The sequence below is a fragment of the Chrysemys picta genome, chromosome 9, assembly GCF_011386835.1.
Source record: "Chrysemys picta bellii isolate R12L10 chromosome 9, ASM1138683v2, whole genome shotgun sequence".
Classification (NCBI taxonomy): Eukaryota; Metazoa; Chordata; order Testudines; family Emydidae; genus Chrysemys; species Chrysemys picta.
The window spans coordinates 67,947,609-67,971,789 of NC_088799.1; the positions used below are offsets into that span (position 1 = coordinate 67,947,609).

The following is a 24,181-nucleotide window of genomic DNA, read 5'->3' on the forward strand; positions in this document are numbered from 1 at the left end:
AATCCCATGAGCTAACTGCGATTCATCAACAACCCTAGTCTCATTATGTACATAAATGTAGAATTCTTTTTTGAACACTATTGAATTCTTGCCCTCAGTTATGACTTGTGGCAGTTCCACAAATTAATTATATATCATTGTACCTTTAATCAGTTAAAAAATGTTGTCTTCCAGTTTCATCAAATGTCCTCTTACTGTTGAGAAAAGTATGATGAGTGGAAAGTGAAAGCTAACATAGTTTTGTAAAAAGTAACCCAACAACAACATAAAACAGGAAATGCTAATTCTTTTTCACAATGTTCTGTCTTAGGGAAAATGAAATTATTACACTGTGAAAATATAATGCATGTCCTAGACACACTTTCAATATCTGAAAAAAGCTCTAATTCCCAAACAAGAGTCTACATGCCACTAAAATCTACAAGGTTACACTACAACGGATATTCCAGTGAAGAAAATCTCAAGCAGACTGAAAGGATTTATTGGTGCGGTGAAGTACCTGAACTGGTGAGTGATATATTAAGCAAAAAAGTGTATATTTACTATACAAATCCCACGTTACATTTTTTTACAGCACAATTAATAATTCATTCAGCATATGTCTTATGAATGGATTAATTTAAAAAAACAGGTTTAAAATATAAGAAAAGATTGAGAAACTATGTAGCGGAAAGACCATAAGTTTGGATAAGTTTCAGAGTAACAGCCGTGTTAGTCTGTATCCGCAAAAAGAAGAACAGGAGTACTTGTGGCACCTTAGAGACTAACAAATTTATTAGAGCATAAGCTTTCGTGGACTACAGCCCACTTCTTCGGATGCATATAGAATGGAACATATATTGAGGAGATATATATACTGCTCTCTGTATGTGTGTATATATATCTCCTCAATATATGTTCCATTCTATATGCATCCGAAGAAGTGGGCTGTAGTCCACGAAAGCTTATGCTCTAATAAATTTGTTAGTCTCTAAGGTGCCACAAGTACTCCTGTTCTTCTTTTTAAGTTTGGATAATGGAATCTTACCAACTATTTACATCTATTATTAGACCAATCTATAGATTATATCAATATTTTTGGAGATTGTTATGAAGCTATTTAATTAATTAGTTATATATTTCAAAAATACAGGAGAAATTCTTAGGACATCTTCTGTTCTCCTCTAATTGCAATATGGCTTTCATCTGGACTCCTTGTCTAGCGCTATTTTAGATAAGAGTGGTATAGCATTCTACAGAGCTTCAGCTCTTACCTATTCAGGTTCCCACTGGCTTGCACAGGCCAACAGTGAACACCATATATGGGATATGGAAAAAATTACTCTCTGTCATGACCTGGCACAGCTGGAATGAGAAAATTACCCACGTTGTGCAGTAACAGGTTCTTCGAGATGTGTGTCCCAGTGGGAGCTCCACTTTAGGTGTTGGTGTGCCCCTGTGCTCGTAATCAAAGACTTGTGGTAGCAGTGCCCAGGTGGGTTGCACATGTGCAGTCCCTGTCTTATGACGCTTCAGACAGTTAACTGGCGCTGTGCGACCAACTCCACCTCTGTTCCTTCTCTACTGGAGAAACTAAGCGATAAACTCCAAAGTAGAGGGAAGGAGGGAGGGTAGTCGAGCACCCACAGAGGGACACATGTCGAAGAACCCCAGTTACTGCACAAGGTGAGTAACTTTCTCTTCTTCAAGTGCTGTCCTTGTGGGTGCTCCACTTTAGGTGACTTCAGAGAAGTGCTCTCCGGTGGAAGGAGGGGGCTTCGGAGTTGAAGTCGTGACAGAAGACAGTGAGTCCAAAAGAGGCATCAGATGTTGCCTGTTGCTCTAATGCATAATGCTGCATAAAGATATGGATACGTTGTTAAGGAAAGCAACGCAGGTTGATAAGCCTCTGGTGGAATGTGTGCGAATCCCCATAGAAGGTTGTCAGTCACATTGATGGCAGCATTGTTTTATGCAAGCAGATATCCACTTGGAGAACCTATGTTTGGATACACCCTTTGGAATGTTCAGTGATGGGAACAAATGGTTTGGGTGATTTACGAAATGGTCTTGTTCTGTCTGTAAAAGGTCACTGCCCGCCATACATCAAGAGTACAAAGTGTGGACTGCTTTCTATCCTTATGAGGCTTGGGATAGAATGTTGGTAGGTGAATGGGTTGGTTCAGATGGAAGGCTGAGATGACTTTTGGTAAAAACTTGGGGTGCACTCTCAGGGATACTTTATCTTGTACATCTTCTGAGCAGGTCATCTCAGATCCCTTGAGCCATGGAGAAGCCATGCTCTCTGGTGGAATCTTTGAGGATCTGGATGCAGGGCATGACCTGATTCTGGGACAGCAGATGAGGCAGAAGCTGGAGCGTGTATGGTGGACGCATTTCTAGCTGGAGAAGGTAAAGATACTAGATTTGTCAGGACCATGTGGGGGCTATTAGGATTACTGTGGCTCTGATCTGATCTTGTGAATCATCTGAGCCAGGAGGAGGGTAGGAAGGAAGGCATATAAGAGGGGAGCGTTCCACTCGATGAGAAAGGCGTCGCCTAGTAAATGTGTACTGAGACCTCCCCTGGAGTAAAATCTGGGGCATTTGGTATTTCGCACGGTTGCAAAGAGGTCTATTTTTTGGAACCCCCACTCTTGGAATATGTGTAGGAGCACACGGTTGTTGAGCTCTCACTCATGATCCTGAGAAAAGTGCCTGCTATGGGTATCTGCCACGGTGGTCTGGCATCCAGGTAGGTATGATGCTGTGATGTGGATATTGTGCCTGATGCACCATTGCCAGAGTGTCATCACTTCCACGCATAGGGAGCGTGATCATGCTCCCCATTGTCTGTTTATGTAAAACATACAAGCCACGTCGTCTGAAAGAATATGAATGGCCTTGTCTTTGGCAAGAAGAATAAATACTTTCTTTTGTTTATTTATTTATTTATTTAAACAAGGCAATGGGGACAAAGAGAAACTAATTCACTAACTATCCCAACTAAATAATGATAGTAAATAGGCTAGAAGAACTAACTAGCGAGGCACTGCTAAGTGCTCCTACTTGAAGCCAAAGGCAATAGAGAAGGAACTGGGGCGGGGTGGGGTGGGGGGGTGCTGGTCGCACTGCACCAGTTAACTGCCTGAAGCAGCGCGAGATGGGGACCGCGCATGTGTGACCCAACCGGGCACTGCTACCACAAATCTCTGATTACAAGCGCTGGGGCGCACAAACACCTTAAGTGGAGCACTCACAGGGACAGCACTCGAAGAAGAACAGCTTTTTGTCTCCCTCAGTACATCTCTGCAGACCTCTTGATAGGGTTTTGGGTGGTGCGGACATTCACTGGATGTTCATTGACAGTTGGTAATGTCAGGAGGTTGCCAATAAAAAATCTGGGCTTGAACTGGATAGAACATATAGATAGCGATGTGAACACCTCAAGGGACATGCCTTAGTAATGAGCACAGAAATGGGGCACCATCTCCAGAGCAGCCATTTCCCTTCTCCAGCTGTGGCCCAAGGGGGATATCTCAACTGGTGTGTATATGTGCCTGCGCGTACATGTGTGCACTGGGAAGAGTGGGGGGATGACAAAGCTGGGTCTGTAGGCACTGGGACCTACAATAGTATGCTGGATCATGAGGACTTATTTGCTGAGTAACAAGTTAATTCTCAGGTTTTAAATTGTTTAACAAAAATTGTAGCCACATGGCTATCCAACTACAAAAGCAGTTTCTCCTCCCTTGGTGTTCACACCTCAACTGCTAGCAGAGCACCTCACCCTCCCTGATTGAACTAACCTCGTTATCTCCATACTGATTTTTATACCTGCCTCTGGAAATTTCCATTACTTGCATCTGAAGAAGTGAGGTTCTTACCCACGAAAGCTTATGCTCCCAATACTTCTGTTAGTCTTAAAGGTGCCACAGGATCCTCTGTTGCCTTTTACAGATTCAAACTAACACAGCTACCCCTCTGATACATGTATTTAATCTGTATTCTTATAGATATGTCTGAAGAGGGAAGAGCAGAGTGGCACAAGGCAAATAAAAAGTTTATTACCCTAGCCTAATCTCACCCATCAAGGTATTTCCATAGCCTTATCCTTTAGCCAAATGACTCTTCACTTTAAAGTGAAAGATTAATGGTGCAGTCTGAAGTTTATAAATCTGAGAAGAGTCTGGGAAAAACTTTGATTTAAAGCAAAAAGAAAGAGGAGTACTTGTGGCACCTTAGCTTATTTATTTGAGCATAAGCTTTCGTGGGCTAAAACCCACTTCATCAGATGCATGCAGTGGAAAATACAGTAGGAAAATATATATACACAGAGGATATGAAAAAATGGATGTTGCCATACTAACTATAACGAGAGTAATCAGTTAAGGTGGGCTATTATCAATTCACTGCCCTCCCGCCGCAGTGCAGCAAAATCTACAAATAAATATATGTATTTTTGAGTGTTTAGGAACAGATATAGATATCCATCTCTCTAAATAAACAGAGAACACTAGAGGGACATGTCATGCAATATATCTACAAATTGAAGTGCCTTGCAGATCCAGAACTCTGGAGAACCCTTCTCCCTTTTCTGGGGCACTAGTATCCATGAAGCAACATCCTTTAACTCCCCATATGTGGTCTTGAGGAAAGAACGGAAGAACTGAAGAGAGGAGGCAGCCAAAGACTTGAGCTGGCAGGAGCAGATGAAGAAGCCTTTTAAGCAGCAGTTGTCTGACACTGATGACATCAGAGTGCTGTGTACAGTTTCGACCCTGACTGTTCTTATAACAACTTGAATAATGGAGAGGAGATGACACCAAGCTTGGAGAGGTTACAAGCACTTTGGAGGACAAGATTACAATTCAAAATGATCTTGATAAATTGGAGAATTGGTCAGAAATCAAGAAGATGAAATTCAATAAAGGCCATTGCCAAACCACTGCATTTAGGAAGGACAAATCAAATGCACAACTACAAAATGGGGAATAACTGCCTAGGCAGCAGTCCGGCAGAAAAGGATCCTGGTATTATAATGGATTACAAATTAAATGTAAGTCAACAACATTATGCTGTTGCAAAAAAGAGCAAATATCATTCTGGGATGTATTAACAGGAGTGTTGCATGTAAGGAATGAGAAAGGACAGTTACCTATTCCGTAACTGGCGTTCTTCGAGATGTGTTGCTCCTGTCTATTCCACAGTAGGTGTGCGTGCTTGCTTGCCACGTGCACCAGTGCCGGAAGTTTTTCCCTTAGCAGTACCTGTACTGGGGGAGCACCACAGCAACCCCTGGAGTGGCGCCTGTATATCGTGCTATAAGGGGAGCCGCGGGCTCCCTCCACCCTCAGTTCCTTCTTGCCGGACAACTCCGACAGAGAGGAAAGAGGGCGGGGTGTGGAACAGACAGGAGCAACACATCTTGAAGAACGCCAGTTACAGAACAGGTAACTGTCCTTTCTTCTTCGAGTGATTGCTTCTGTGTATTCCACAGTAGGTGATTCCAAGCAATATCTGTTGGAGGTGGGTAGGAGTTCATAATGGTTCGGGATGAAGTATCGCCCTGCCAAACCCGGCGTCATCCCTAGACTGGGACATAATCGCGTAATGCGAAGTAAATGTGTGAACTGAGGCCCAAGTGGCCATCCTACAAATGTCCTGGATGGGGACATGGGCGACGTAGGCAGCTGACGAGGCCTGAGCCTTGTAGAGTGTGCCCTGACGATCGGTGGCGGGGAAATCCCTGCCAGATCATAGCACGTGCGTATGCACGAGGTGATCCAGCGGGAAAGCCACTGTGTGGAGATAGGCTGCCCCTTTGCCCGCTTGGCCGAGGCGATAAAGAGCTGAGAGGATTTCCAGAATGGCTTAGTCCGATCCAGATAAAACACCAACGCCCTACGCACATCGAGCATGTGGAGGTGGCATTCCTCGTTAGAGGAGTGGGGGTTAGGACAGATCACTAAAAGAAAGATGCTCAGATCCATATGGAAGGCGGAGACCAACTTCGGGAGGAACACTGGGTGTGGGCGGAGCTGGACTTTATCCCTATAGAAAACCATATAGGGGGGTTCTGAGGTTAAGGCCCTGAGCTCTGAGACACATCAGGCCGACGTGATCGCCACGAGGAAGGCCACCTTCCACGAGAGGAGTGACCAGGAACACGTGGCCAGGAGTGCAAAGAGGGGCCCCATGAGATGGGACAAGACCAGGTTGAGGTCCCATTGTGGCATGGGGGGGCCTAGCGAACAGAAACAAACGGTCAAGACCCTTCAGAAACCGGGAGGTCATCGAGTGGGAGAAGACCGAGAGGCCTTGCACTGGTAGGTGAAAAGCCGATATGGCCGCTAGGTGCACCCTGACTGAGGCAGGTGCCAGTCCATGGGCCCAAAGGGATAACGCGAAGCCCGGTGCCCTGACGCCGAGGTGCCCCGAAGGGAGGCTCTGGTGTGACGTCTAGTGGAGCAGGAGCTGGAACGGGAACGCCGACGTCTGTCCCGTCAAGAGTGGCTCCGGTACCCACGCTTCGCAGGTGAGTGTTCCTGGTGCCTCTCTTGGTGCCTACACTCGCTGGCAGGTGGCATAGAGAGTCCCTGCAACTCCTGTCCCGACGGCGGCTCGGACGGCTTGGCCGGTGTCGAGGGTGGCCGGGAGCTGTCAGAAGAGCGGCCACTGCGTGCCGAGCGGTGCGGGGAGCGATCCTCGCAGTGGGAACTGCGGCTGCCCGGAGAGGTCTGGTGGGCACCCAAAGGAGGCTTGCCTCGCGACCTAGAGCCCGTACCCATTTGCGAGCTTGGGACGGGCAGAGACATAATGTCCTTCGCAGCCTGCACCGCCTCCGGCATCGATGGCATCAGTACCAGTGGGGCCGATAGTACCGGGCTGTTCCGCTCCACGCGAGTCGGAGCTCTTGAGCCCAGGGGGGACCGAGGCCTTCCCAGTGCAGGACCAGCGCCCCCCTTATCCTTATCGCAGTGTCGCTGCGAGGCCGGGCCCTTCCCTTGCTTTTTGGAGGGAAAGCGGCGCCGACTGGTCGAAGGGGCCTCGCTATGTACTGACGATGCGGTGGCCGGCGCCGAGTCCAATCTGTGTACCGGCGTTGGGGCCAGTGCCGACTCCATCGGGAGAGCTCGAAGTCTAAAGTCTCTCTCCTTCTTGGTCCTTGGCTTGAACGACCTGCAGATCTTGCAACGGTCGCTAATTTGAGTCTCACCCAGGCAGCGAAGACACTCAGCGTGAGGGTTGCTCTTGGGCACAGAACGGCGACAAGAGTCGCACGACTTGAAGCCTGGGGCACGGGCATGCCCCGAGCCCACTCTAACAACTGAAGGACAACCCACAAACAGTACCACTAAGGTCGAGAAGAAGGGCTGCAGCGGAGCTGGAGCACAAAGTTCCGACTACCTTCACTGGTGGCAAGAAGGAACTGAGGGTGGGGGGAGCCCACAGCTCCCCTTATAGCGCGATATACAGGCGCCACTCCAGGGGTCGCCGCGGTGCTCCCCCAGTACGGGTACTGCTAAGGGAAAAACTTCCGGCACTAGTGCACGTGGCGAGCACGCACACCTACTGTGGAATACACAGGAGCAATCACTCAAAGAACTAATTATTTGCTCGATGTGGCACTAGTGAAGCCTCAGAGGTTGTACTATGTCCAGTTTCAGACTCTTCACTTTAAGAAAGATGTGAATAACCTGGAAAGAACCCAGAGGAAACCAAGAACAACAATAACAAAAGATGTTTAGAAAGCATTACACATGAGGAAACGTTGAAAGAACTGGGCCTGTTTAGCCTAGAGGAGAAAGCTGAAGGGGAATGGTAACAGACTTTAAATATGTAAAATGTTGAAATAAAGAGTATGGTGATCAATTGTTCTCCATGCCCACTGAGGGTAGGACAAGAAGAAATCAGCTAGGTTTGTAGCCAGGGAGATTTAGGGTAGATATTAGGAAAAAATCTAACTATAAAAACAGTTAAGAATTAAAACAGGATATCAAAGGAGTGGTGAAATCCCTATCACTACAGGTTTTTAAGAAAAGGTTAGACAAACGCCGGTAAGAGATGGTTTAGGTATTCTTAATCCTGCCTCAGCATGAGGGATGGACTAGATGACCCCGAGGCCCCTACCAGCCATGCATTTCTGTGATTCTTTCTCCTGTGCAGATTGGCTGTTTACTCCAACCCTCTTCCATCCAGTCTCTTCCCCTCAGCCTTGCTCCACCTCTCCTCCATGCTCCTGTCCTTGCCTTCTCTCACTTGCCCTATCCTCCCTCTCTTTTGCAGCCACTCTCTTTCTTTCTCTTTCCATTTAGCTAATTCTCTTCCAATATAATCCTACCAAAGGATTTAAATAACAAGCTCTCCAAGCCCCACATCCCAAAAAAATCATGAAACAAACATGATGTTAGTTAACTATCACTGTTCATTCTGTTTCTGTTACATCCTTTCCTCCCTAATCTTCATCTCTCTTCTCTCTTTAGACTTAGGGCTTGTCTACATAGACATACACAGTTTGAAGCAAATTGGGGTGTAAATCCACCCTGCCTTAGCATGCTGCACACTGGACTCTGCTGCCACACACTAACAATTCATAGACTCATAGACTTTAAGGTTAGAAGGGACTATCGTGATCATCTAGTCTGACCTCCTTCACATTGCAGGCCACAGAACCTCACCCACTCACGCCTGTTCCAGATCCCTCACCTCTGGTTGAGTTACTGAAGTCCTCAAATCATGATTTAAAGATTTCAAGTTACAGAGAATCCACCATTTACACTAGTTTAAACCTTCAAGTGACCCGTGACCCATGCTGCAGTTCCTTAGTACACTTCAGTCTACTCCCATTTCAAAGCAGGGTACACTAAGGAGCTGTTAGTGCAAAGCAACAGCATCCAGATGGAAACTTTACCCCAATTTGCTGCGGACTAAATGTCTTTGTAAACAAGCCTTAAAGGACCAGATTTTTACATAGAATTATGCACCTAACTCCCATTAGGTGCCTAATTCCCTAAAAAAACATTGTGCACTGGGGTAAGGATGGTCTATTACTCCATGTTTGTGCAGTGTGTAGCACAAAAGTGTCCCGTTTTTGGTTGGCCTGTAGGTATTGCTTTAGTTTTTATTTATTATTTGTATTAAAGGAAAATCCATAAAACCTGACTTTAACATTCCAATATACTACTGTTGGTTTACGCTGGACATTTAATTAAATTATGTAACAGGTGAGGTTTATATTTATGGTAAATTCTAAGGCCAAATACTGCCTTAGAAATACTCACAAAGATTTGTGTGCACACACTTGTGGGCAGAATCATGTTTAAAGGGAACATAGTGCATATAGAACAAGTATAAAATGACTGCCAATGTAAATGATTGAAATAGTCTGCACAATTTTTATTTGACCACTTTTTGTATTCAAGGAGAAACATTTGCAAATGTGTGAATTATACACATGTATATAACATCAATCAAAGAATTATAGTGAAATTGGGATAAATAAATAAATAAGGTTGTCCAGTGATTAAAAAAATTAACCGCACTGTTAAACAATAATAGACTAAAATGTAAATATTTTTGGATGTTTTTGACATTTTCAAATATATTGATTTCAGTTATACCACAGAATACAAAGTGTACAGTGTTCACTTTATATTTATTTTTGATTACAAGTATTTGCACTGTAAAAAAATAAAAGAAATCATATTTTTCAATTCACCTAATACAAGTACTGTAGTGCACTCTCTTTATCATGAAAGTTGAACTTACAAATGTAGAATTATGTACAAAAAACTGCATTAAAAAATAAAGCAGTATAAAATTTTAGAGCCTGCAAATCCACTCAGTCCTATTTCTTGTTCAGCCAATCACACAGACAAACAAGTTTGTTTACATTTGCAGGAGATAATGCTGCCCACTTCTTGTTTGCAATGTCACCTGAAAGTGAGAACAGGCGTTCCCATGGCACTGTTGTAGCTAGCATCGCAAGATATTTACATGCCAGGTGCACTAAAGATTCATATGTCCCTTCATGCTTCAACCACCATTCCAGGGGACATGCGTCCATGTTGATGACCGGTTCTGCTCGATAACAATCCAAAGCACTGCAGAGCGATGCATGTTCATTTTCATTATCTGAATAAGATGCCAAGCAGAAGGTTGATTTTCTTTTTTGGGGGGTTCTGTAGTTTCTGCAATGGAGTGTTGCTTTTTTAAGATTTCTGAAAGCATGCTCCACACCTCATCCCTCTCAGATTTTGGAAGGCACTTCAGATTCTTAAATCTTGGGTTGAGTGCTGTAGCTATCTTTAGAAATCTCATATTGGTACCTTCTTTGCGTTTTGTGAAATCTGCAGTGAAAGTGTTCTTAAAATTAACAAAATATGCTGGGTCATCATCAGACTTCTAGAACATGAAATAGATGGCAAAACAGTGGTAAAACAGAGTAGGAGACATACAATTCTCCCCCAAGGAGTTCAGTCACAAATGTAATTAACACTTTTTCTTTTTAAAATGGCATCATCAGCAAGGAAGCATGTCCTCTGGAATAGTGGCCGAAGCATGAAGGGGCATACGAATGTTTAGCAGATCTGGTATGTAAATACCTTGCAATGCTGGCCACAAAAGTGCCATGCGAATGCCTGTTCTCACTTTCTGGCAGCATTATCTTCTGTAAATGTACACAAACATATTTGTCTTAGCGACTGGCTGAACAAGAAATAGGACAGAGTGGATTTGTAGGCTCTGAAGTTTGACATAGGTTTGTTTTTGAGTGTTTGAGTTATGTAACAAAAAAAATCTACATTTTTAAGTTGCACTTTCAAGACAAAGATTACACTATAGTACTTGTATGAGGCGAACTGAAAAATATTATTTCTTTTATCATTTTTATAGTACAAATATTTGTAATAAAAATAATATACACTTTGATTTCAATTACAACACAGAATACATATTTCCTATGTGGGTAAGACTACAAAATATCCAAGATGCTGTTGTAAAGTAAGCTAAATCCTTGGGTGAGCAGAGAATGCAGGATGTGGCACTAAGGGTGAAATTCAGCCCGCAATCAAGTCAATGGTAGTTTTGTCATTAACTGGAATGAAACAAAGACTTATTTTCAGTTGATATTTTTATCTATTTGCTCTTCATTATTCCCTTTTAAAATGCCTTCCACACAGAAATTATGGCTTTTAAAAAAAATAATAGGTCTTTCCCTCATTTCACACCTTTGTTATGAGTTATGTAGTCTCTCTCTTTCCTTAGATATACATTTAACTTTTTTTCGCTTGTTCTCAAATGTGTTTACAGTAGTTATAATATAAATACACATATATTGTATTTTAATTATTCATTATTAAATGCAACATTATTAGAAATGGTGTTAAGTTAATGTACACTGGCAAAACAGGAAAAGAAAAAGTGTACTGGATAAAATTAACAACTGAACACAAAAGTTTTGCAGTCATTTCTTTTTATAAAGTGCCATATTACTCTGAAAAATGGATGTGTAAAAATGCACCTCTACACTAAATAGATCTGCTTCCTGCACATGGATACATTTACAGACAGATCTGCTGATTTCAGGAACAAAAGTGCCTTTTATTAGTGCTTCTTACTATATTAGCATTTTACACCCAGTGTTGCCAAGATGGAGTGAGCTGGAGGACTCTATTCCATTTATTACCAACATAATCAAATCAGTTACATCCATGCAAAACTACTGAAGAAAATATGTTTCCCACAGGTGTCACGGGGGGAGGCAGGAGGATTCATAATTTGAAAAGTGAGATAGCACGAGTGTAACTGAAGGCCAAGTCTGCGGCCTGCTGAGTCTTTATTACTAGAAATGATGACTGAGAAGGAAAGACCCCAGCTCAACTCTATGATCACGGGTGGAGTTTATAGGGGCTATATTTGAGATATCTTTTTTCTTGCAAAATGAACACCTTTGATATGTATATCAGTGAGAAAAACATAGAACTCCAAAATAAGATTCTTACAGAATTACTCTTCAGAGAAGAACCACACTTTATACATGTGGAAGTAGAATTAATGACATTTTCAGCTCCTCCTGGTTTAGTGAAGCTATATAATAGGTTTTTTCTATTTTCAGTTCAGTTTGAAAGGTCACAATTTTTTACATTTTTATCCTTAGCAGAGTTTAGAACAGCTTATTTTAGTTCTCTCTTCTCCCAACTGAAAACACAAATATCATAATTTTCTTCTTCCCACTAATGGTAGAGTCCCCTCGAAAGCCACATACTTTTGTAAAACTAACCACTTGGCTTAAAACTTCTGAAGAATAAAAAGACAAACCAATTATAATGTATTTTCCAGAAATTCACTGCTAAGCACTGAAGAGTAAAAAGACATTCTATGTCTAAATATCCAGTAAGTCTGAAGGAAGATTAAGTAGTAGGGTTTAAACAAAATAAAAATGGGATTTCCCACTGTAATGTGACTTCTAGGAAATGCAAGGGCAAATATCCACTGAAGTCCTATATACTTTCACCGGAGTTAAATACACACATCTGAGGACAGATTTTGGCCATAATGCTTAATCTTGTTCATCTGAATACAATCTCCAGATCAGCCTACTTTTCCTCTAGCTACTGTATTATTTGGGTAGAATTCAGGGCCACTCTAGGCACCAGCGTAGCAAGCAGGTTCGGCGGCAATTCGGCAGCGGGGCCGTCACTGCTGCTTGGGGAGGCAAAAATTCTAGAGCCGGCCCTGGTAGCATTACTTATTTCAGGTGCCCAACTTTAAGCTGCCACATTTCAAAATTTTATCATGGGATTTCAGGAAAGATAGATGCACGGATATATCTTATTATACTTGCTGTTGTTCGTGACCAATCTTCTACTGATGTGCTAGCGGAAACTTCCTATTATAGCAGCATTGCATAAATGACTTAGGAAAATGAACAATTTTAACTGTATTACAAATAATTAAAATGTGCTGTAGTTAAAGTTTAAAAAAATTAAGTTTATGTACTAAAGTTATGCTTTAAGAGCAGTTTGCATCCACTATACTGAAAATCCTGATAGTTAATGAATTAAAGCTTGTTTCTGGCAATATGGGTCTATATGGATCTACGTTCTACAGCTGTGTGGTAAATGGCTAAGTAGTATTGATAAGTCAAGGCAATTTGACTATTCCCTGGAGGCACAGTGTGATGTTCTGGTCATCTCTTTTCCCTACCGGATTCCCTACTTACATGTCATTTTGAAAAAACAAAATTATTAAAAAAAAAATACAAGTCAGACACATGGGTTGGCTGGGAATAATAGAATTTAGGTCCCAAAGGAGCTTTGGGGGATTCCATTAATCAGAGATATAAAGCTTATATTGAAGGTTTCTAGCTTTTTGCCTCCTAAACTGCAATATTCTACCAAAAAGCTTAGTCTCTAGATTTCAGAATGATGCAAATGTTGGCATCCCCAGTGACAACCATGCAGGTTTTTTATTTAATATTTTTCAAACATAGACCTGCCTGAGTTTTTTTGTGCATGTGTTAAATGTGCGGTATTTTTTCTCAGTTTGTTTTTTAAACAGGGAAAAGAAAATTTTAATGCACACCTGAATAAGAATCAAATCCAAATGTGGTTTTATAAGAATTATGAACTAACAGGTTGGAACAGAGGCCTGCAAATCAATAGCTCTCGATGAGAAAATAATGTAATCTGTTTCTAAACTGTCAATTAACCTGTCATTCTCTGTTATACGATCAAAACACACAGTCTATTATATCAATGAGCACTTGGGGAAAAAACAACACTGAAAAGTTTGAAACAGAAAACAATAATGTTGTATCATTGTTTTGTCAGTCTTTACTTACCAAGAACATAGTTCGGAAGTTGCTTAGATCACCAAAAAATTCCTCTATAGTTGTTGCTTTGGGATCAAAGGTAAAGTACTCTCCCAAATTCTCATATAACTTGGTCATGTTGTTATGCATGTTGGACAACTTTTCATACTGGTCTTGGGCGCTCTTAGTAAAGCTGTAAGTTTGCGTTAAGGAAGATCATGCAAATATAACCTTCTCAGTGTTAAAACAAACAACAAAATAGCACAAAAATTAAGATTATATTCTCATTTAATCGATATTGCTCTATAATCCAACCTGATATTTACTGATTTTATTGGGGTGGGGGAGAATTACACGTACTCAGGAACATTTCATCACTGGTTTGCAAACTTCCCCTTGTTATGGCCTCTCGTCTGATGGTGAAGATCTTCCTGCTTAGTTACCTGAAAAAAGTAATACTAGACAGTATTAGAGAGAAGTTGAAACAATCCTGCCATAAAGCAATGACTGCTGAGCTAGGGTTACCATTCGTCCGGATTCCCCTGGACATGTCCGGCTTTTTGAGCTAAAAATAGCGTCCGGGGGGAATTTGTAAATGTCCGGACTTCCCCCCAACCACTGCAGAGCGCGCCCGGCTAACAGGGCAGCCGGCCGGATGGTGCCACTTACATGGGGCTCCGACAGCCAGAGAGAGCCCCTGCTCCTCTCCCCTGCAGCAGAGATCACTCCCTCCATCCCTCCCTGCATTCGCAGATCGCCTCCGGCAGTCTGGAGCTCATCCCCCGCTCCTCCTCCCCTGCTGCCCAGCGTGCCGGGACGAACGGCTCAGGCCGTTCCTGAGCAAGTTCACAGAGACATTAGGCAAAGGCCAACAACAAGGGGGCCAGGGGGTTGAAGAAGGGGCAGGGAGGTTTTGGAGGGGGCAGTCAAGAGATGGGGGGGGGTCGGGAGTTCAGGGGGGACTTTCTGGGGGAGGCGTGGATAAGGTTTTGGGCAGTCAGGGTACAGGTAGGGGGTAGGGTCCTGGGGGGCAGTTAGGGTGTGGGGGGCTCTTAGGAGGGGGCAGTTAGGGGACAAGGAACAGGGAGGCTTAGGTGGGGGGGGTTCTGGAGGGCAGTTAGGAGCAGGGGTCCCAGGAGGGGGCAGTCAGGGGACAAGGAGCAGGGGGAGGGTTGGGGGTTCTGGGGGGGGGCGGCGGGAAATGGGAGGGGCAGGGGCGGGGCTAGGGCAGGGGCGGGGCTAGGGCGGGGCTCCTCCCGTCCTCTTTTTTACTTGCTGAAATATGGTAACCCTAGCTTAGCCCCATTTTGCCTCTGTAATGTCAATGTGCTCTCCATGGGCATAGGATTTTATATCCATTTGCACTGAATTGCATCTCATCACCCATAGCCAACTATTGAACTAATCTCTCACTTTGCGGTGTGATTACATCCTTCTGTGTGTTTATTATAGCTCCAATTTTGAACACTGTTAAATTTACATTACACCAAATACCCCCAAAATAAAGACAAAGTAGCAATTTAGGGTGCTGAGAGGTGGAGATTTTTCACTTTTTTTTTCTTTTAAAGATTAGTTGGTTTAAAAAAACTTCTTGAAATCCTAAGTATTCTGGACTAGCAGGAAGCATCAAGCATAACAAGACAAGCGTTACTGCCTAAAGAAAGACTAGATGCTTTACAACTATGTCAGAAGTGGCTTGCTGGACTACATTTGAGAATCACTACTTGAAATGTGCAACATTTACAACAATGAACATAAAATAGCTAGTGCAAATGGACACTTTAAATTAACCCTTAAGCTGTCAATAAGACACTCATTAATTTGAAGTCAGAGGTTCAAAAAACAAACACACACTGTCCTTGGATATGGTAGAAAACGTGAGTGATATAAACAATAAAGAATTAGAAATGATATAAAAATTGTCACTCTCTCCTCAAAAGCAGATTGGGAATGAAATGGTAGGGATGTTTACAGGACTCAAGAATGCACAGTATCTGCCCATTGTTTAAAATGTCACAAGTCTGTTGTATGCTGAAGTATACTGCACATATTTATTAGTAACTGAAGAGGGGCTAGAAATCAAGTAGAAATCCACTTGACCTTCACAACAGCTTTCATTAAAAATTTGGTATAATTATCACTTCAAATGAAAGGAAGTCATTTTATATGTAAACACAATATAATCTATTTTCAGAAAAACATATCCAAGAATATTTATTGGTTAACACAGGTTATTAAGGGAAGAATTAATAGAGAGTTTTTCCCTTCCTCCCCGCCCAAAGGTTATTAACAGCTTCAATACACTTCTCTCTTTTGTTGTTTGTTTTAAGATCAGGCACCTCTACCTTTAAAACTGTTAGCCCATGGTTAAACAAGTTCCTCTGACCCAGAACTTCAGTTGATGAAATTGCTGTGTTGTACATAAAAAAACACCCAACCCACAAACCAAACAATCAGACAGAGAAGTAATCAAGTTGTGACACCCATGAATAAAGGTAAGGAAATCCAGGCTGAAACTCAATTCTTAACATTTCCATTATACTTAGGTACTGGTGATACCTCAAAATCCTATGCAATCTTAGAAACCTCATGCAATGCAATACCAAAGTGAAAAGTGCTCTATCGAAAAAAGTTCTAATATTTTGCTTGAATTTTCCTTGTTTGTGACTAAGTGAGGAAATCAAACCCCTCACTTAAATACAGCATTCTAAGAACAACATAGAGAAGTCCATGCACGAGAGACTACCTCTTTCTAGGCAACCTATATTTCCAAACCATCTCAAACATATCAATTCTATTTCATCTTTCTTCAAAGCCTTTCAATGGCTTTTAAGACTAATTTTACTGTAAATCATATGCAAATATTTTTTGGAATGAGGGGAAATGACCATGTAAATTTTATTCCAAACTTGCTGGTACATCGAAGATGTATTTTCCTGCTGTATGTACATTACTGCTGCAACTTAATGAGTGAAACACTCTAAGGTTTGAAATAAGAACTGCATTTATTGATAAACTGCGTGTCCAACTTGGAGCACCCTTTTGGTCTAATCCTGGCATTTTCTACATTTTTAAATTTAACAATACTGAGTGTTATGCAGTATATAAATTGTTACAGAAGAAAAAAATTCCACAGATGTACAAACAAAACATAACCTCTTTTTCTATCACTGACAAGATACTTCAGAGGTATAAGTAGTATGTCAAAATGCTAGAATGCATGTTTCCTTACCAAACAAACAAACAAAAAAATCACTATTATCTGCAAACAAAACAAAACAAAGCAAAAAAGAGGAAAATTGGTTAGATTACAAGGTAGATGAGACATACCCACAAAGTTTGTTTACAACAGAAACCTGGGCATAAAAATTACCATATTGAAGAAGCAAATGGGCTATTTATGGTCAATTTTTCGCAACTAGTACTTATGTTCCACCGTGCCCTGCCTATACACTGTATGTATAATTCTTATCAGGAAAAAATGACTAAGACAACTTAAACTATATAAGATTTTCTTTATAAGGTCTTGAAATGTTCAGGTTGCTCTTTGTGTTTTATGGAGTGCTACATAATGTTTTTTCCTGCTAGTTTCTAACATCCATTGACATAAAAAAATATAAATCAGTAAGATGGGGGGAAAAGGTGCATCTTAATGTAGTATAAACTAACCACATTTTTAAAATAGTAAAAACTTCCATGCTAACCCTAAACTAGAGGTTGTGAGCCTTTTTTAGGTACATATATATCAGCAATGCCTACTGTTTTCCAATTTAGTTGTTCACAATTTACCCACAGTGGAGCTTGGACTGCTACAAACTCTCATTTTACATAAGACTGTGATTTGGAGTAGCTCTGTCTCCACTAAAATTTAGGATATACACAAATGAATGAGAGGTTGGCATTGACAATGCATCAGGGCCTAGCACATTTGTGGGCAGCAATGGCACATTCCTGGATTGAGGGTTTCACACAGCCTAGAGAATTTCTTATTAAAGCCTGAATTACCTTTGCTGGTACACACATTAGTGGCTGTGAGCCACTGTCCTTAACAACCTACTCAGCAAACTTCTCTTGGGAAAAAATATACGTTAGCCTACACAATTCTACAAGTTCCTTCTATCCTCCCCTTAACAAAATAAGCTGTGGGAGGACTGTGGGAATGGAATTCTTCTTCCGCCAATGCAGTGGGCAGGAAAAGGGACACTTCTGCAGCCACTCCTACAGCTATTGGGCTTCAGTAGCAGCCATGGTCCATGGAACTACCTGCCATGAAGTTTGACCCTTTGCACAAGGCTCTGCTGAGCTCTCATTCATGGCCTTTTCTCTATCTGTCTACCCAAAACTGTGCAGTGGAACTACAACACTCACTCTATGTTTTGGCCATTGTGTTGCTGTAATGGAATTTCAAGGGCATATTTTTACCATGAGTTAACTCATCGCCTTACAGAAAATAAAGCAACCTATTAAAGATGTGAGGAATTACAAAGTTACATACATTATTATATTCCCTCAAAAATTAGTGTTATATTATCAACAAGCATAAATCACCCCAAAATACTTAAAGCCTATAAAAATTATCACCAAAAAAGTGAACGTGCATGCATCATTTGAAGAATAAGGAACTGAGATGCAAAATCTGAAAATACAAAGCTATTAAAACTATAGATAACAACAGTATTGTTATTATAACTCAACAAACTCCTTTTCCAAATACAGCCTTGAGTTTAAAACCTGATTCCTGAAGTTTAAAACCTGAAGTTGATGGAAGTTTTGCCACTGACTTCAATGTACTGCTTTTTCTTGACTGTTAAGATTATATATTTTGAAGATGATTGCTCAAGCAACAAGTGAAGGGAATTTTATTTGCCAGTGTCTCTGCTTGTCTGTACCACAAATTCTTTTGGGTGGTGCCCTCTTCCACTCTATGTCACTTTCCCATGGTAGAACACTGACTGATGTTAAGCACCTTCTTTTTAGAAGTGTGCATGAGCATTAGCATAGTTTTCGTGCAGCAAGACAGCGATGGAAACTTGAATTATTGCTCAGTTGAAGAGGACTGTTGTAGGTTTTATATACTGTCTCCTTAAGCACAACAACCAGTCATCTCTTTTGTCTGGCTCCAATAAGGTTTAGGATGTTAAACACACCTGCAATGTCATGTTTAGTATCATGTCAGATAAGTGGCATACCTGGCTACTTCTTTAAACATCTGAGCTAAGGACTTTTATAGCCCTAAGCAAACTGTAAAATGACTACTTCCATGAATGTTTTGGCTCCATGAAGTGGTTTTTTCCCCCCACGAAAGCTTATGCCCAAATAAGTCTAAGACTTTAAGGTGCCACGGGACTCCTCGTTGTTTTTATGGATACAGACTAACACAGTTACACCTCTGATGAATGTTTTGCTGCGGTCTTTGCTTAATTTTCAGCCTTGATTTTGCTAGGTTTCTAGACAAATTCCACATGTTCCACAGGAACATGATTTCTATTTTGGGGCATGTGGGGAAAAGAGGGTATTTGTTTCATTAGCTGTTTCATTCCTTAGGCTAGAAAATACTCCACCAAGCTAATAACACAACTGTATCTGATCACCAGCTATGTAACATTCCATACATTATCCACAGTAAAGCTTTGAATTTTTTATTTTATTAGGTCACAGATAAAGAGTTTAGTATATGCATTTTATATACCCTTTAGTCTACTTCCTTCTCTCATTTTAATTTTAATATTACTGCAGATGGCAACTGCCTTTAAATCAGAGTTTGAGAATTTCTGAGTACCAAATTAGAATGTTTGAAGTGGCATTATTTTAGTCTAGAATAATAACAACAACAATAATAAAAAAGATGATTTAAAAGCCATCTGTTTCCTTCTGATTTTCAACTACACTTAACCTTCAGATAGAACATAAAATAAAAGGTTCAGTAATTGAAATGAAAAAAAAAAACACCAATGAATTTTATTAGATAATATAGTATTACTCATTGCATGACTTCTCCCCAAATAACTCTAAAGTAACCTCAAATATAAGCATTCAGTTAAACAAGCCATACAAGAAGAATGTTCTCTCTCAAAGCACTAAGGGGTAGGGAAGTGGAGCTTCCATTAACAGATTATTCAGCTGACTAGGACCTTTCATTTTAAAATGTCATGTGTCTGCTACATTAGTGTTTTCCCTTTGGAGAAACTGCTCATTTTTAATCAGTTGAGCTGCCATATTAAAACTGCTGTCTGATGCTCTTGTTACTTGGACATGGAAGACCAACATGCAAGCAAACAAGTAAGTTTAGACACAGAAAGATATATAAGTAAGGTGTGACGTTATTGACATAAACTGGGACCATTTAGATCATTGTTGCAACCAAGGTCCTGCAGTGGCACGTAAATCTTGTATAAAGGGGGTCAAATGGGGTGTCTAGGACAAGGTTATGGTTTACTGGTTATGATTATGGTGTCTATATGTATCAGTTTTGTAGTTGAAGTTATGAATATTGGCTCTATACTGTCTGTATGGCAAACTTATGCTATGCTTCTGGGTGACATCCCAGACAAGCTGAGATTAGCTCTGCCTAGCCTGCTTGATGGCCCATTAAGGACCATCAGCTATACAATGGACCCATTGAGAGAAGGCAGATACGCCTTGTAACTCAGCAAAGTATGCAGGGACTGGCCCATGTGACTCCAGACTCCATTTTGCTGTAATTTTCCACAGTAAGAACAAAGAGGTGTTCTTACACCTGGAAAAGACTATACAAGGCTGATGCCTCATCTCCATCTGGTCTTCAATCCTGCTTCTTACCTCTGGAGGAACTTTGCTACAAACTGAAGCTCTGAACAAAGGACTGAATGACCCATCCCAGCTGGGGATGTATTCCAGAGACTTGATTGAACCTGCAGTTTATTCCATCGCTGCTGCAAGCCTGAACCAAGAATTTTGCCATTACTGTATGTAATTGATCTCATTTAACCAATTCTAACTCTCATCTCTATCTTTTTCCTTTTATGAATAAACCTTTAGATTTTAGATTCTAAAGGATGGGCAACAGCGTGATTTGTGGGTAAGATCTGATTTATATATTGACCTGGGTCTGGGGCTTGGTCCTTTGGTGTATTGGTTTTCATAACCATTTGTCCCCATAACGCGTGGCGCTGGTGGTAATACTGGGAAACTGGAGTGTCTAAGGAGGTTGCTTGTGAGACTTGCGGTTAGCCAGTGGGATGAGACCGAGGTCCTCCTAGTCTGGCTGGTTTGGTTTGCCTTAGAGGTGGAAAAACCCCAGCCTTGGGCTGTAACTGCCCTGTTTTAGCAATTTGTCCTGAGTTGGCGCTCTCAGTTGGGTTCCGCCAGAACCGCATTGTCACATAAGGCTACATTTATGTCACAGAGGTCATGGAAGTCAGGGAATCCCTGACTTCCAGAGACCTCAGATTTCAGAGTAGCAGCCGTGTTAGTCTGTATCCGCAAAAAGAACAGGAGTACTTGTGGCACCTTAGAGACTAACAAATTTATTAGAGCATAAGCTTTCGTGGACTACAGCCCACTTCTTCGGATGCATATAGAATGGAACATATATTGAGGAGATCTATATACACACATACAGAGAGCATAAACAGGTGGGAGTTGTCTTACCAACTCTGAGAGGCCAATTAAGTAAGAGAAAAAAAACTTTTGAAGTGATAATCAAGATAGCCCAGTACAGACACCTTGACAAGAAGTGTGAGAATACTTACAAGGGGAGATAGATTCAATGTTTGTAATGGCTCAGCCATTCCCAGTCCTTATTCAATCCTTTGTTGATTGTGTCTAGTTTGCATATCAATTCCAGCTCAGCAGTCTCTCGTTGGAGTCTGTTTTTGAAGTTTTTCTGTTGTAATATAGCCACCCGCAGGTCTGTCACTGAATGACCAGACAGGTTAAAGTGTTCTCCCACTGGTTTTTGAGTATTATGATTCCTGATGTCAGATTTGTGTCCATTAATTCTTTTGCGTAGAGACTGTCCTGTTCGGCCAATGTACATGGCAGAGGGGCATTGCTGGCACATGATGGCATATATCACATTGGTAGATGTGCAGGTGAACGAGCCCCTGATGGTATGGATGATGTGATTAGGTCCTATGATGATGTCAGTTGAATAGATATGTGGACAGAGTTGGCATCGGGGTTTGTTACAAGGATAGGATCCTGGGTTAGTGGTTTTGTTCAGTGATGTGTGGTTGCTGGTGAGTATTTGCTTTAGGTTGGGGGGTTGTCTGTAAGCGAGGACAGGTCTGTCTCCCAAGATCTGTGAGAGTAAAGGATCATCTTTCAGGATAGGTTGTAGATCTCTGATGATGCGCTGGAGAGGTTTTAGTTGGGGGGCTGAAGGTGACAGCTAGTGGTGTTCTGTTATTTTCTTTATTGGGCCTGTCTTGTAGGAGGTGACTTCTGGGTACTCGTCTGGCTCTGTCAATCTGTTTTTTCACTTCAGCAGGTGGGTATTGTAGTTTTAAGAATGCTTGATAGAGATCTTGTAGGTGCTTGTCTCTATCTGAGGGATTGGAGCAAATGCGGTTATATCTTAGAGCTTGGCTGTAGACAATGGATCGTGTGGTGTGTCCTGGATAGAAGCTGGAGGCATGTAAGTAAGTGTAGCGGTCAGTAGGTTTCCGGTATAGGGTGGTATTTATGTGACCATCGCTTATTAGCACAGTAGTGTCCAGGAAATGGACCGCTTGTGTGGATTGATCTAGGCTGAGGTTGATGGTGGGATGGAAATTATTGAAATCATGGTGAAATTCTTTTCCATGGGTCCAGATGATGAAGATGTCATCAATGTAGCGCAAGTAGAGTAGAGGCGTTAGGGGACGAGAGCTAAGGAAGCGTTGTTCTAAGTCAGCCATAAAAATGTTGGCATATTGTGGGGCCATGCGGGTACCCATAGCAGTGCCGCTGACTTGAAGGTATATATTGTCCCCAAATGTGAAATAGTTGTGGGTGAGGACAAAATCACAAAGTTCAGCCACCAGGTTAGCTGTGACATTATCAGGGATACTGTTCCTGATAGCTTGTAGTCCATCTTTGTGTGGAATATTGGTGTAGAGGGCTTCTACGTCCATAGTGGCCAGGATGGTGTTTTCTGGATGGACTGTAGTTTCCTCAGGAAGTCAGTGGTGTCTCGAAGATAGCATAGGGTCTGAGGAGAGAGTCTACATAACCAGACAAGCCTGATGTTAGGGTGCCAATGCCTGAGATAATGGGGCGTCCAGGATATCCAGGTTTATGGATCTTGGGTAGCAAATAGAATACCTCTGGTCGGGGTTCTAGGCATGTGTCTGTACAGATTTGTTCCTGTGCTTTGTCAGGGAGTTTTTTTAGCAGATGGTGTAGTTTCTTTAGGTAATCCTTTAGGTAGACCTCAGACATTCTCTGCTTCAGCTACAGGGGCTGCAGGACTCTGGAGCTGGCAGCCAGCAGGGCCCTGGCAGGGTTCCAGAGATAGGCGACAGGGGGCCCCCTGCAAGGTTCCAGCGACATGTGACAGACTCCTGAGGGGGTCCTTCTCAGGGTTCCAATGACGAGCAACAGCCTTGTGCGGAGGGAGGGGGACACCTCTGGGAGTGGCTGGGGGTGTCCTGTTTTCTCTTTGGGAAATATGGTTATCCTGCAGCTCCCAGTCGCCGTGGGAAGAGAGGTGAAAAGACATGTTCGGTCATTTCGTCAATGAGCTTCATACTTGGAAACCTACAAAATGACTATCGTTTGCTGGCATTTTACCAAAGTCCTGAAGAAGCTCACTAAATTAAGCAACTGATGGATATACATGCCACACTATTGCATACTGTCAAACTACGGTTATAATTATCGCCCAGTGAGCACAAAGTGTGATTTTGAATCGCTATATGCCTGTGGTGGGAAAATCACCTCTGCTACCTTGGGGTCTATTGGTTTATTTCATATAATACATAAATCAGAAATGAGGATAGGGAAGTCAAGTTCAAAGAACAAAAATTGAAGGTTCAGCTTTGAGGGGAGGTTTACTTCAAGTTCAAGAACATGTTCCTAGTTTTCTAAATCTCTCTGCAATTTGGGTCTGAACTGCCACATCTTCAGTAACCCTGACATTGCATATTCGAAGGAATGACAGGGATAATCAAAGCAAGTAAAAGATTGGCAAGAGCTGGAGACAGAGGTTTCACAGTAGCCTGTCCATGTTCACAGAACTCCCTTCCTGAAGATATCACGAATCTCACCAATTTCAAACCTAAAGATAAGACCTATTTGTAATGCCCTAGCTGTGTATCAGCAATTAAAAACACAAAAATCTGGTAATTTGCCTCTCCACCACAGAATGGAGGTGGAGTAGAAAGAACAATCAAATTCTGGGAGTGTGAAGTGTGCAATTAACAG

The 24,181-nt window shown here is 41.9% G+C and overlaps 1 protein-coding gene across 8 annotated transcripts in view; it reads right to left on the reverse strand.

The window, feature by feature from the left end:
• Positions 1-24,181, reverse strand: part of DIAPH2 (diaphanous related formin 2) — a 906,188-nt gene that overhangs the window by 210,196 nt on the left and 671,811 nt on the right. For all 8 annotated transcript variants that reach the window (XM_065557222.1, XM_065557219.1, XM_065557225.1 and 5 more), the window contains one exon: positions 13,826-13,989. In XM_065557222.1, the coding sequence (XP_065413294.1) occupies positions 13,826-13,989 (164 nt within the window). The remainder of the gene's footprint in view (positions 1-13,825; positions 13,990-24,181) is intronic.